This window comes from Cryptomeria japonica, chromosome 1, assembly GCF_030272615.1.
Source record: "Cryptomeria japonica chromosome 1, Sugi_1.0, whole genome shotgun sequence".
NCBI lineage: Eukaryota > Viridiplantae > Streptophyta > Pinopsida > Cupressales > Cupressaceae > Cryptomeria > Cryptomeria japonica.
The window spans coordinates 301236971-301251594 of NC_081405.1; the positions used below are offsets into that span (position 1 = coordinate 301236971).

A 14624-nucleotide genomic window follows, 5' to 3' on the forward strand; every position below is an offset into this window, starting at 1 on the left:
ATCAAAGTGAGATTAAATGCAATGGTGAAAATTTCATACAAATGTCCTTTTCCCTTATGTTCTGGTTCTACTTCGATTACAATGTCCTAAATATAATAAGTAGACACAAGTGAGATATTATTTCTTAAATTCTGCTTATGACATCTCCATATCCCATTCCCACTATCATTCATCTTTGGAGATTTAATTTAGGTCCAAAGATATCTCATTCATCACCATAATTTAGGTGTGCAAGAGAACACTTGAACTAGGTCACTTATGAATATAAACTCTAATATTTTAATTTTAAATTTATACATCATTACATTCTCACTAATGATTATGATCAAATCTATGACACACTTGCATTAATTTGTGTGTATTATATTGTTGTATTTACATATTTTCACTCAAATCCATTTTTTAGACAAGAGATGACAACGTAGAGCCTTTTTATTGAGCACATATAGAGTTTAATTTACAAATAGAATACAAATACTCTAGAAAAATGATCAAAGCACATCAACTACATCCATTGCACCCTTGATCATCGTTATTGAATCAGTCTACCAGATACCTAACTAAATAGAACTTAAAGCTCCAATTCTAGTAGGTTACTCAAAGGTATTTGTAAAAATCTAATCCTTATAACAATTTAGATATCAAAATTCATGGGTCATATTCCCAAAGTTCATACAAAATTTAAACCCACACTTAGATAGGTGAATTGTAATAAAAAAAAGTCAATTTATAGAATTTAAAACCTTTATCTAAACAAATTGTTAAATTGCAACATAAATTATTTACTCTAAAATAAATTCTACATCAAATTTGACATTTTGAATATAACCACAACATAATTTCAACACAAAGAAAATTTACCTAATTATATGTAAAATAAATCATTCTCTAACTTTATAATTTTAATTTAAATATTATATTTAAATGTAATAGAATACTCCAAATATTGTTTTCCCAAATTTCCCCTAGTACATGTTTTAGACCTAAACACTACAAATACTAGTCTTATGTAGATTGTGAATACAACTACACATCGAAACACACATTGACGTTAGCGAAACATAACAACGAAGCTACGTAGTTGATTGTATGAGCTCAATGACTGAAGTAAACCTGGTTGTCTTGTCGTTGGAGATTCTCTGCAGAATTTTAACGACCTCATTCATTGTTGGGCGATTTTCAGGTCTGGGCGAAGTGCAAGCCAATCCCAGCTTTACCATATTAATCATTTGCTGCTCACTGTCTTCATGAGCCGTATGAAAGTGAGTAGCAATTACTTCAAATGGCGTGCCATCCACGGATGTCCTCAGGGTCCACCGTGGAAGTGTGTTTTCCTCCCCAAACATCTCTGACGTTGGATTTTGTCCTGATAACATTTCTAAAATCACAACTCCATAGCTGTACACGTCTCCTCTCACTGTCATTCTCCCACTTAATGCATACTCTACAAAAAAAAAGGTTAATTTTTTTTTTTTAGATCGAGTGACTCTCCTCTCTCTGATGACGAGAAAAATCTACAATTGAAACCAAAACAATTCATAGCAAAGACGCGCTTACCTGGTGGCATGTAGCCGATGAACCCATGCAAATTGGAAGTGCTAAATCCACGACTCATGTCATCGTAGTTGAGGATTCTGGAAATCCCGAAATCAGCAATCCTGGGCTCGAAGTCCATGGCCAGCAAGATGTTGGACGGTTTCAAATCGCAGCGTAAAACTGGCTGCGGACATTCGTGGTGAAGGTACTTCAATCCCTCAGCCACGCCACGTGCGATTCTGAAGCACCTGCTCCAGTTCAGTGTCTTTTCTTGAATGTGCTCGGCCAAGGTTCGATTCGGCATCATCTCCATAACCAAAGCCATGGCCCTTGAAGCCCAACAGTACCCCAACAAGCGAACTAAGTTACGGTGTTTAGTCACGGCCAGCGCTTGAATTTCAGCGATCAGGCTCTCACTGCCGGCGATTTCGTCTCTGAATCTCTTCACATCTACCGCTTGTTCTCTGCCGGATATATTTAGCCTCCCGCTATACACAGTCGCCATTCTGCCGGAGCCGATTATGTTTGTGTCGCTAAACTCTGAAGTCGCATGGAACAGCTCGCTGTGATTTAATCTTACTATTTCTTGCTCAAGGAACAAATCCCTCTGTCATACGTGCTCATCCTTGCTCTTTTTTCTTCTGTGAACATACAAGTACACCATGGCTGTTAGAACAAGAGCTCCAAAAGCAAACGATCCCACGATAATAAGGAACTTGGATCGGTTTGAGAGACCGCTGGACAACTGAGCTGAGGATTTCGGAAATTCTGAACTGCACAGATCAGAATTTCCAATTAAAGCGATGGCTGACTGATTTCTGAATACACCCCGGGTGGGAATAGGACCAGAGAGATGGTTGTAAGAAAGATTCAGAAACAGGAGAGCTGTCATGTCGCCAAGATAACTTGGTATGGTACCAGAGAAATTGTTGACAGAGAGATCCAAGTCCGTAAGAGTAATAAGTGAGCCCAAGGTTTCCGGAATTTGACCATTCAATTGATTGTTCGAAAGGTTCAGTTGCAGCAGCTCCACGCAGTTTCCAAGGCTCGCCGGGATTTCGCCACCTAAATGGTTGCCGGCCAGGTCTATCACAGTAACCAATTGCATACCCCCTATTTCTGCCGGAATTTTCCCACTAAGTAGATTACGGGGCACTGAAAATGAATGAACTATATTCCGCAGGCTTGCAATAGCTGGAGGAATGCTACCGTTTAGCAGATTGTAACCGAGGGACAGACCCTGAAGGTTATAGTACAGTTTGAAAGGGATTCCGGAATCATTCCCGACAATTGATTCTGCTCCAAATTTAGATCGGCTAGGAAGTGTAGTCGACCCAGCTGTGAAGGTATGCCCCCGCTTAGCTGATTGTCCTGCAGTTTGAGACGCCCTAACGCCGAGCAGTTGCTCAACTCTTCTGGAATCTTTCCGCTGAAATTATTGTTCCACACCTCAAATTGTTGAAGGGATTTTAGGCGGCCAAACTCGATCGGAATACTTCCGCTTAACGAATTTTCATATAACCGTGCAAGTTGTAGACTTGTAAGATTCCCCAGTTCAGCCGGAAGAGAGCCTGTCAGATAATTCTGGCGCATGCTCCATTCAGTCAGGCGGGAAAGCTGACCGAATGATTTAGGAATATTACCCGTGAGGGAATTCAAGTACAAGCCTAAAATGGTGAGAGATGATATGTTCCCGAGAGAAGGAGGAATGACCCTTCGTATCGACTCCCTCCCATCCAAATCTGTTCCAGGAAGGGCATTTCGCCGAGCCATGAAGGAATCGGGCCACTCATTCCGTTGAGGCCCAGCTTCAATATCCGGAGTTGAGTCAGATTGGAGATAACGGACTTTGGTACTTGACCGTAGAGACGGTTACCGCTTAAACCCATGTTTTGCAATCTGGTAAGAAGGCCGAACCTTGCGGGTATGGTACCGTTGATTAAATAGTTCAAACAGAAATCTAATAATACTAGATTGGTACAGTTTGACAGGGATTCAGGAATTGGGCCTGTGAAGTTGTTCTCACGGAGGTTGAGCTGCTGCAGGTTGGACAACTTTGAAAGGCTGGAAGGTACGGGACCAGTGAGCTCGTTAACAGATAGGTCGAGGATTTTAAGCGCGGAACAGTTGGAGAGAGATAAGGGAAGTGTGCCGGTGAGATTGTTATGGTCGAGAGAAAGAAAAGCTAGAGTAGAACAAGAGGCGAACGCAGAGGATGGAATTGGACCGGTTATAGAATTGGAGGAAAGATTGAGTGTAGCGAGGTGGGTAAAGGAGGGGAAGTTGAGTGGTAATGAGCCAAAGATGGCCTTGTTTTGGAGATTGAGAGCGATTACGCTGTGGTTGGAGTGGTCACAGGTGACGCCCGTCCAATCACAGAAGTTGGAGAGATCTCCGTCTCGCCAGTCATTGAGAGAATAGCCAGACAAGCTCTGTTTGAGAGCCAAAAGTGACTCCGCATCCTGTGGGATGGCCGCTGTTAGAATTATTGCCAGTGCCACAACTGAAATGAGAGCCAGGTAAACCGTAAAACAAGCCATCACTGCAATCGCAGTATGACAGTATTAAGAGGACAGCGCCTATTCTGGATGAACCCACCTATATATGCATGTCAGTAGTCGGAATCTTTTGCCTTAATTTTAAAAGAAATAATCCAAATGAGAGTCTCTGGCATGTCTGCACGAACTACTGATTTTGTTGACTTGACTTAGAAATTTCATATTTGGCCCCCATTCTGGATGAACCCACCTATATATGCATGTCAGTAGTCCGAATCTTTTGCCTTAATTTTAAAAGAAACAATCCAAATGAGAGTCTCTGGCATGTCTGCACGAACTACTACTGTTTTTGTTGACTTGACTTAGAAATTTCATATTTGGCCTCTTTGTGATGTGATGTGATGAAGGAGTATAAATATGAAACCTTCATTTTTCAATTTGACTAAAGAATTTGATTGAGTTATTATAATATCAAGAATTTTTAAGATCCATATATTTTTTTCAAGCTTTTGGATAAACCGATCTTAAATATGAATGGTTTCCAATCATTAATTTTGTAAATTAAAAAATAATGTCTTGAATGATAGGTGAAGTTGAATGGTTCTTAACGAGTCAACAAGACTCAAGTCTTGTTGAATTCAAGAAAATGACTTGAATATAAATCCTCCATAAAAAATAATGATATATGAAAAAAAAATATTTAGAATATTCTACAATCTTGATTGTTGATTCAAATGAAATCATGATTGAAAACTTATTTTATTTAAATAAAATAAAATCAACATCTAATTAAATTTAAAATGATTTCACATTTAAATATTTAAAGCATTTTGATTCCTCTTTTGAAAAAAAATTAAGACAATTCTATTAAAATCATATTTTCACATTTACATATTTAATGATTCGATATCTTTTAATTAGAAACCACCTCATACTTAAATTCAATCAATTTGAAAGCTTGACAAAATTTTATCGGCCTAGAAAATTCTTGGTATTATAACCACTCAATTAAAAAATGAAGCTTCCACATTTATAATCCTACATCACATCACAAGGGTTCCAGATATGAAATTTGTACATCAAGTCAACAAAAACAATAGCTATGTTTCATGTCCCCTTCACTTGTTTTCTTCAGTAACGATCTACTCTTAGACCAACTACACACTTCTCGAAGGTGGCGAAGCATCAATATATCTAAACATTTATGTATATTTTCAACTAATTTTTTAAATATTATTTTTTCATGTAAGACAATATTTGTTAAATTAAATAGATTGTAAGAGGAAGAGTTGATTCATGTAAATAAATATTTATAGTAGGTTGAAAGGGTTTTTCTTTAAATGTTATAAAAATCACATATCTATGTAAAATATTTTATATTTCTTATTTAAACAATATATATGAAATAAAAAGGGTTTAAGAAGTTTAGTTTAATTGGTTGAAGCATTGACTATTCATTATGGAGAATCAAGTTCAAATCTCAAAGGGAGATCTAATATGGAATTCTATGTTGTGACTCTTGGTCTTCCACATGTGATTTCTAGTGTGGTTTCTCAAAAGGAGCTAGTATTAATCTCATTGTTTCACTTGCAAGAGTTTATATTGATCTCGTGTTGATGTTAATATGAACATAATATTTGTAAATGATTATCTGTATGTATGTATGTATGTATGTATGTATGTATGTATGTATGTATGTATGTATATGTAACATATGAATATGTATATACATATACATATATATAGATACACACAGAAAGATTGATCTTATTGTAGAGGAAGTTATCAAATTCTTTGATCTTATAGATTAAAAATGTGTTTCATCTTTTATTTAAATATGCAATTTCAAAATTTTACAATTATGAAGCTTACAATCTCTCATAGAAACGTTTTTTATAAAATAAATTTGGATATATTTTTTAGAGACAAAACTCGTATATCCATTGATTAATGGATTTGTCACTATATGTGTGTGGGGGGGGCGGGGGGGGGATTAGGGAGGTTATAGAGATTATGGTTTGGGATTTTGGGGTTCCCTTTCATGACCAAAGAGAGAAAATATTTGTTAGGGAATGGGCTGGCTAGTCTAAACAAAATATCGAGATAGGGCCTAGTTCCAATTAAATAGCAACTAAACTTGTCTGTAGCAAGATACTTCTACTTATAAGAATAAATAAACAAAAACTATACAAATTATAATCAATAAGATAAACCAATTAATGTTTTTTTTGAGAAGAAATGAAAGAACTTCTTCCTTTTCTGCTAACATATTGCAGTGTCACAAATTGCACCTAGTGCATTTATTACACTTTTGTAATGAGGTCGACGCATTTATGATAAGAAGTCATGGTCAAAATTTTACCACCTTGATATCATGAATCCTAAACACAAAGTAGTGCTAGCCACCCCTGAGTTGGATTTGGGATTAACTTGGTAGGATGAGAATGCAACGCATAGATGTCTACACGGCATGTCAATGTCTCAAGAATATCTTGAATTTAAAAAGCATATTCGACATCAAACCTTCATTGATGTGTGTCCCTTAGCTTATGCATATCCAAAATGGTTGCTCCCACCCATGTTGAGAAACAAAACCCTTCATTCTTCCTCATTTTCACAAGGATTCACACTTGGCTCTCTTGCTCTCATTATCTAAGCAAAGCTTTGCCGAAATATGTAGTTGATATCACAATAGCTTAGTCTTCAGTCAAAGCACAATTAAATTTTTATCTCAAGAGAGGGCTCTTGGCTATGTAACACTCTTCTTCTCTCTTATCTATTGTTACCTTGTTTATCAAGTTTCTAAATGTATCTATTATCAGGTACATTTAATCTATTTTATCAATTTATCTCTTGTAATAGGAGTTTGCCTCCATTAAGTGAGGTTTGTTTCTATCATTTAAGCTATTTTATCAATTCATCTCTTGTAATAGGGGTTTGGCTCCATTAAGTGGGGTCTGTTTCTATTATGCTATCTATTTTTTCCAATTTATCTCTTGTTATAAGGGTTTGCCTTCATTGAGCGGGGTGTGTTTCTATTACATTATATATTTACTGCTTTATCCAAATCTATCTATCTAGCTATCCATGGAGGTGGAAACACCGAAGCAGGGGTTTGATTGTGGTAAGCTCCCCTATACAACCCCAATATTTTTTCCTTTCTAATTGTGTTTGGGTGTCGAACAAATTTGAGAAGCATAAAGCCAATTTTAGAGTAGATTATGGTAGTTTTGTATCTTATGGTTGTACAAATGATAATGCAATGCACAAATATCCCCATGACACATTGGCATCGTAAAACCAAGAATTTTCCAAATCAATGACCAGCAAATTATAATTATGTTAGTATTCATCCTTTATAGTTAGAATACTACTATTTTGTTTTGTACTTTCCTTATTTAGTAGTTTCTATTCATAAGCTAGCATAATTTTATTTCCTTCTATATTTTTAATCTCCCTAGTGAGCTCACTAGAGAATCAATTAAGAAATGTAGCGAAGGTTAGTTTCCTCCTTGAGATCCTATCATCTTGAGGGTAAAAAATCCCCTCCTGTACATTTTGGTGAACTCGATGTGACACCCCTTATGTTGAATCTCTTTTTTTTTAGAGTTTGATGAATTCAATAAGGTGTTCTCGAAAGATGACTTTGATATGTTGGATGATAACTTGGATGATTTCTTAGGGGTATCTTCTTTCAATTATGAAGTTGTTAAGACTAAACCATGCATAGACTCTTCTTCTATGAATAATAAATTTTTTGTGAATGTTATCATAGTTTCTACCACTCAAAAGGCCATGAGACCGGTTATTTACATGTCTATAACTAGTCCTTTCCTAAAGAAAGTTAAACTGTCTATCAATGAAAAATATTTTGAAAGAGGTTCTCCTAATTTGTTTACAAAATTCATTTAAGGTAAGGATGTTTCTTATAATATTGTTTCTCATACATATAATACATGAATAAATAAGTAGAATGTGGATCAAACCACTACTTCTTTATTGCCCTCTCAAACTTATCTTCCCCAAGCACCTAAAATTGTAGCCAAGCAACCTAGTGACTATTATCTTGTTGAGAAACTTCATGTTACTCCTACCAAGATCGCCCTATAGGATTTGCTCCAAAATGCTCTGATGTATCAAGGTAAGCTTTAGAAAGCTCTTCAAAAGATCTTGTTAACCTCTCCCACTAAACCAGCCAATGTAAATGCATTGATAGATCATATTCGTGGGGTTACAATGAATATTGTATTCTATTTGTCTGAACTCCTACCTTTAGGTGAGAAATTTAGTAGATTGATTAATGATAATTATCTATGTTAATGGTGTTGGTATTAGGCAAAATCTCATTGAAACCATTTCGATGCTCAATATTTGTACTCTAGACCTACTTTAGAAAATTAAAGTGGATCCAAATGCTCTTGTTGCATCCTCTTTGTTTATCTGTGGTTTCGATAATACTAGTAAGATTTCTTCAGGCACTTTGATTTTTCCTAAGTTGAAAATCAAACCAATTACTATTTCAACCTTGGTATATGTGATGTCAGGGCCTTTGCCTTACAATCTTCTTTTGGGTATACCATGGTTGCATGCCTTAGGAATGGTTTCATCTGCCCTTCATTTGTGAGAGTTGTTGCTAATAATCAAGTGGTTACAATCAAAGTTGACCTTGTTGCTATGCACTTATTTCAAATGACAACAGTCAGTCAAAATGCAATTACTCCATCTTTTTCGAACTATATTCTATCATTGTCTTCTAATGTAATGACTTCCGCTTATGTGGTCCCCACTAAAGAGGAAGCTCTGAAGAAGGAAGTGGTTTTTAAAGAAGAATTGTCTAAGAAGTAGGATCCTCCTAAACAAGATCCTCCCAAGGTAGATCCTCCTAAGGTAGAAAGTCTCAAACCTACTTCTATTCAATCAACTTCTACATCATCTCCATCTAAGTCATCTTCTTCATATAAACTGAATGCATGCTCACTTGAAAATTCCTAAAATCTTGTTTGCCTCAGCTACAAAAGATGATTATGCATCCATAAATCCAAGTGATACTTATCATGTTGATCATCCTTTCTACACCAATCTCCCAACCTCTAAAGAGTTGCATTGCATCTATGGGCTAGCGTTCAATCTAGTTCCTAAATATGGTTATGGTGGTAGAGGTTGTGGACCTAATGAACAAGGTATTCAAGTGGGTGAACTCACAAAGCTGGTTCCCACTTTTGCCAACGAAGGAAATTGGCGAAAGTGGAAAATTTTGTTTACGGGGGGTTCGAGCGAGGTGGGGGTGTTCGAACAGAATACCCTTTGGGGTTCGAGCGAATACCCCACTTCGCTCGAACCCCATCTTTCGAGTGAAGCACCTTTAATGCTCATTTATGTCATTTTTCAATTATAGCGTGTGGGTTCGATCGAACCCCCCTTCATTCGAACCCCCCTAAAAAAGGGGGGTTCGCTCAAACCCCCTTTTGTTCGAACCCCTTTGTTAACACTTCTCTGAAGATTTCTACATTTTTTTGCAGATTTTTGGCCTTGAAACCTCTGGTTGAAGGCTCAAATGGAATGATCTTGACAACCCAAAATGTAGTATTATAGTCCTCGAAGCAAGCTTTCCAATGAATATAATTTTATTACATATTGAGTTTATTATGAACTCATTTTTTTAATTTTACCAAATATAGGTTTTTCACTGAACATGAACTTCTATGTTCAACGCATTGGGAAAAATAGGAAACTAATTCAAAAAATTTATGAAAAATATCTAAGCCCTGGGTATTGATGTCTTCTTTCTAACAAAAAAAATAAAATTGAAATTTGATATATATAGAATAAGTTATGCGTTCAAACGTAAACCTATGTCTGAATTATTACTAGTCGGACTTCAAAACGTAATTAAATGAAAAATATTGAACATATCACTATCAAACCAACTACAAGCCTTGGATATTGATGTTACAAACCAAGATTCGAAAGAATTGAGTTTTTATCATTTATAGAAAAAAAGTTATACGTTTCGGGAGGCACATCACTCTTAAAAAATGTAGTTTGTTGTAAAAAACAACTTTTCGAGGGAGATGGAAAAATTAAAAAAAACTCCTTCAAAAAAAATTGAAAAAAATATATATAGAATCTATAGACAAAATTCTAGAAATCACTAATTTACATCATCTTCAAATTCTTAATAGTTTAAAAGTTATAGTTGTCGGAAGTTGAAGATTACTTTAAATTTGTTCATCTCAGTGTCAAAAGTGGCAAAAAAGTGGGAACCATTATTGTGAGTTCACCCAACTTGTCCCCTTGGAGCTTGAGCTCTGTCATTATAACATCGAACTTGGATAACACCATATATCCCATATGGAAAAGCCATGTTTGAATGTCAACATGATTTCTTCTAAGCCTCTTTCTCTTAAGCTTATTCATCTAGAGTATATTGACTCCACCCCCACATCCAATAAAATTCCTTTAGATGTTTACTCATTGAAGGAAGCCCTAGGACAGTTCTTGGGTGTTTATTCTAATTTGCCCTCTTATCACCATAAGCATTGATTCCCATACTATTTCAATACTTAAGATTATTTTGGTGAATCCGTTATGGGTATGAATGAGGAGGAGTCACTATCTTTTATCAGAGAGAATACATATATACCTCATTTTAAAGATCGTAATATACTTCTCAAAGGGGATACTATCAATGTTGGTATAGATCATTAGTCTTCTGAGAGGGTGATTAAGATATAAAAATGTCTTTCCTCAAAAGAAGCTAAGTCCCACTTTGATCTCTTGCATGAGTATTATGATATCTTTTCTTTGTCATATGAGGATACATATGACTAGTATTAATGAATCTATAATGGTTTATAATATTGTCGTATATCCCAATTCTAAGCCTGTCAAACAAAAGATTTGCAAGATGAAACCCAAGGTTGCCTTATTAGTCAAGATTGAGATAGAAAAGTTTGTAAAGGTTTGCTTTATCCACCCCATTGACTATTCACCTTGGATTTTGACTATTGTTTGTTGATCAAGTTGAAAGCACTGGAATACTGAAAGGGGGGTCTCAAAACTATCAAATAGACTTGACTGAAGTAAAACAGTTAATGCAGGATAAACAAGAACACAACCACAAGATAAACACTGGATTTTGTACATGGAAAAACCAAATGGTAAAAACCATGGAGAGTGTTAACTCTTAAGAAAATATAACTAGTTATAGTTGTGTTTACAAATAGGTGGCTCACTGCTAGGTGGCTCACTGTCAGACTGCTCAATGTAGATACAAAAAGAAATGGCTAACTATCAGAATGCTCACTGCAATTGAAAGGGTTGAACTGAGAAGGTTTACATCTCTGAATGCATGAGATCAGTTCCAAATTTAAGGTCAAAGTACAAATCTCAAACTTTGTAGAAGATCCGATTAGAGTTCTCTGCACTACTATTCCCCAACAGGTCCGGTAAAGGACTACCGCACTACTATGACATTGATTACCTTTGTTGTCTGCAACTCTCACATACAATGCCTCTTTTGCTACCAACTATCTTCCACACACCACACACTCTCTCTCTTGATCAATGATACACTTCACCACTCACGTATATATATATATATATATATATATATATATATATATATATCGAAGGATAAAATTATAGGGGTATATGCACGAAGTTGTGGTACCAAAAAGGTGCCACACTTCAAAAAAAATGAAAAATGCTCATAAGGCTTGGTACACAAAGCCTATAGGGCACGCGCCCTATAGTGTGTGTGCCCTATAGTGCGCACACCTTATAAGGCGTGTGCCTTATGAGAGAATGTGGGCTTGGATCAAAGGGTCAAGGGTCCCATATAACCCTTTTTTAGTGTAGCTCATTTGGCTAGCACCAAATGACTTCCATTGAAATTTTTTAACCTTTGATAAATTTCTACTCTGTACCCTATAATCTACACTCTATACCCTATAGTTTGATAGCCACAACCATAAACATTAAACCATTTCAAACCTATAACAAATACCCTAGATTGTATGACCAAATATGCAAAATCCTCGACTCTATACAATAACCATAGACCCTATAACCCAATATGCTAAACCATATGAGGTCGTTATGGGTCATATGGTGTCCTAAGGGGTTATATGGTGTCCTATTACTCCTTAGGACACCATATGACCCCTTAGGACAAAATGTGAACCCTAACGACATGTATGGAGTTATATGGTATCCTAAGGGGTCATAGGACACTATTTGACCCGTTAGGACACCATATGACCCCTTAGGACACCATATGACCCATAACGACACAATATGGTGTTCTAAGGGGTCACATGGTGTCCTAAGGAGTCATATGGTGTCCTATGACCCCTTAGGACACCATATGACCCATAACGACACTATATGGTGTTCTAAGGGGTCACATGGTGTCGTAAGGGATCATATGGTATCCTAAGGGGTCGTAGGACACTATATGACCCGTTAGGACACCATATGACCCCTTAGGACACAATATGTTGTCGTTATGGGTCGTATGGTGTCGTAAGGGGTCATATGTATCCTATGACCCCTTAGGACACCATATGACCCCTTAGGACACAATATGGTGTCGTTATGGGTCGTATGGTGTCCTAAGGGGTCATATGGTGTCCTATGACCCCTTAGGACACCATATGACCCCTTAGGATAAAATATGGTGTCGGTATGGGTCGTATGGTGTCCTAAGGGATCATATAGTGTCCTATGGGGCCATAGGACACCATATGACCCCTTAGGTGTCGTTAGGGATCATATTGTGTCTTAACGGGTCATATCATGTGTTATTGTTGGCATTATGTGAGCCGGTATGAGGACGTAATGATTGTATGTTATCATTGATGTCAATATGTTGAAAGAGGTGTGAACCGGCATATGTGAGAACCGATATAACACTGTGAACCGACATTTGTGCCAAAGTGAAGTGGTGTGTTTGTTCAAGGTGAACTGGCATATGGTTATGGGAACTGGCACATGGAAGCATTGTATGACTACTGGTTGGTAGTCTCAACTTCAGGGTTTCCGGTTGAAGTGCTTCAAGCCTATGTGGCTCAACAGGTGACATTGTGTGATGAGTTAGCAGTGTAACGAAGAACAGATCATGTTGCCACGTCAGCCTTATGCGCGTGAAGGATCTTGCATGAAGGAGATTGTTCCTATCTACCTCGGGAATGTGCGAAGTCTGTAAAATGGTGATAACGTGTGATGGGTTATCAACCGCCATAAAATCGGTGGAAATGGACGCTGGAGAATGTCTTGAGATTGGATCAAGAACTGTTGCATTTAAGGCAGTGTTATCAATGGTCAGGATTGAACCATTTGAATTCCTTAACCTAACAGGTTTAGGGTTTAGGGTTTATGCTACCAACCTATCTGTTTTCCTATAAGGTTGATGTTGTGTCTCTTTCTAAGGTTGTTGGAAAAAGTTGTGTGTGTGTATCCAAGAGAAGGGATACGTGATTCTTGCCAGACCAAAAGGAGAGAAGTGATACCTGTAGAGTGTAAGTGCAGAAGGTGAAGAGGAGCTTAAGCGGATCTGCATTGGCATTGAGTGTTGTTACCAGATCATTGTAATACCTATTGATCTCTAACCACCTCAACAGTTGGAAAATCCCTTAACAGGGTAGCCTTAACCGGCTTGTTGTAAATCCTTTAACAGGGTAATTCAAAGCTATTGAGTTCGAAATCCTTTAGCTATTGAGTTCTTAAAATCCTCTAACAAGGTAACCTTTAACAGGGTTTAACCCTTAACCGGGTATTCTAGCCATCCTTTAACCAGGTGATCTCTAACAGGATCGGTTCCTAGCAGAACCTATTGTAATGTCTCTAACCGGACAAGGCTCCTAACAGAGCAGACTTCTAAAGAGTTCAAAAACAACTTGTGGGTATTCATCCCCACTGTGCTTTTTCCCAGTTGGGTTTCCACGTGAAAAATATGTGTGTCATGTGTGATGCTTTTATCTTGTGATGCTTTGCTATTGTCTGTCAGGCATATGATGGTTCTGTGTTTTATGCCTGTCAATAAAACATGTTGAACTAGTTGTTATTATGATCTGATGATAGATTACCTGTTTATGCATAAGGGTGAAATGGTAGTGTAGTCTTGAGTTGAGTGAAAAACTAAGTGAGTAACCAGTTAATGCTTGTCTCAAACTGGTGTCACTGTTTGCCAGTCATTTGAAGCGTCTGTTGTCAAACCGGTTTAGGATTGTATTTTTGTCTATACTGATTCACCCCCCCCCCCCTCTCAGTACCGGTTTGGTACTATCCGTTCATCATTGAGTTATCAATTGGTATCAGAGCGTCCTCCAGGTCCTCTGTGTTATAAGCTTAACCGCTTGAGGTAAAGATCCCAGCCAAATGATGAAGAGGGAAGGTCCAAATTTTAATAGGGAAAATTTCAGTATATGGAAAGACAGGATGAAGATATACATCAGAAGCATGGGTGCTCAACACTAGAGCTATGTTGAGAATGCCTATGTTGCCCCTACTAGTACTCTCACCGATGACCAAAAGAGAGAGATACAGGAGAATGGGCAATTCATGGAAGCCCTAATTAGTATTTTATCT

General features: G+C 37.1%; 2 protein-coding genes across 2 annotated transcripts; both read right to left on the reverse strand.

The window, feature by feature from the left end:
• Positions 1 to 1073: 1073 nt before the first annotated feature.
• On the reverse strand, positions 1074 to 2041 carry LOC131049848 (receptor-like serine/threonine-protein kinase At1g78530). The gene is made up of 2 exons (XM_059209798.1): positions 1558 to 2041; positions 1074 to 1444 (listed from the first exon to the last, which is right to left on the reverse strand). Exons 1-2 carry the CDS (start codon positions 2039 to 2041, stop codon positions 1074 to 1076), a joined length of 855 nt encoding a protein of 284 aa, XP_059065781.1.
• Positions 2042 to 2146: 105 nt separating this feature from the next.
• On the reverse strand, positions 2147 to 4076 carry LOC131857360 (leucine-rich repeat receptor-like serine/threonine-protein kinase RGI4). Its single transcript, XM_059209801.1, has 3 exons — positions 3893 to 4076; positions 2793 to 3344; positions 2147 to 2691 (listed from the first exon to the last, which is right to left on the reverse strand). The coding sequence occupies exons 1-3, from the start codon at positions 4074 to 4076 to the stop codon at positions 2147 to 2149; spliced, it is 1281 nt and encodes a 426-aa protein (XP_059065784.1).
• Positions 4077 to 14624: the final 10548 nt, after the last annotated feature.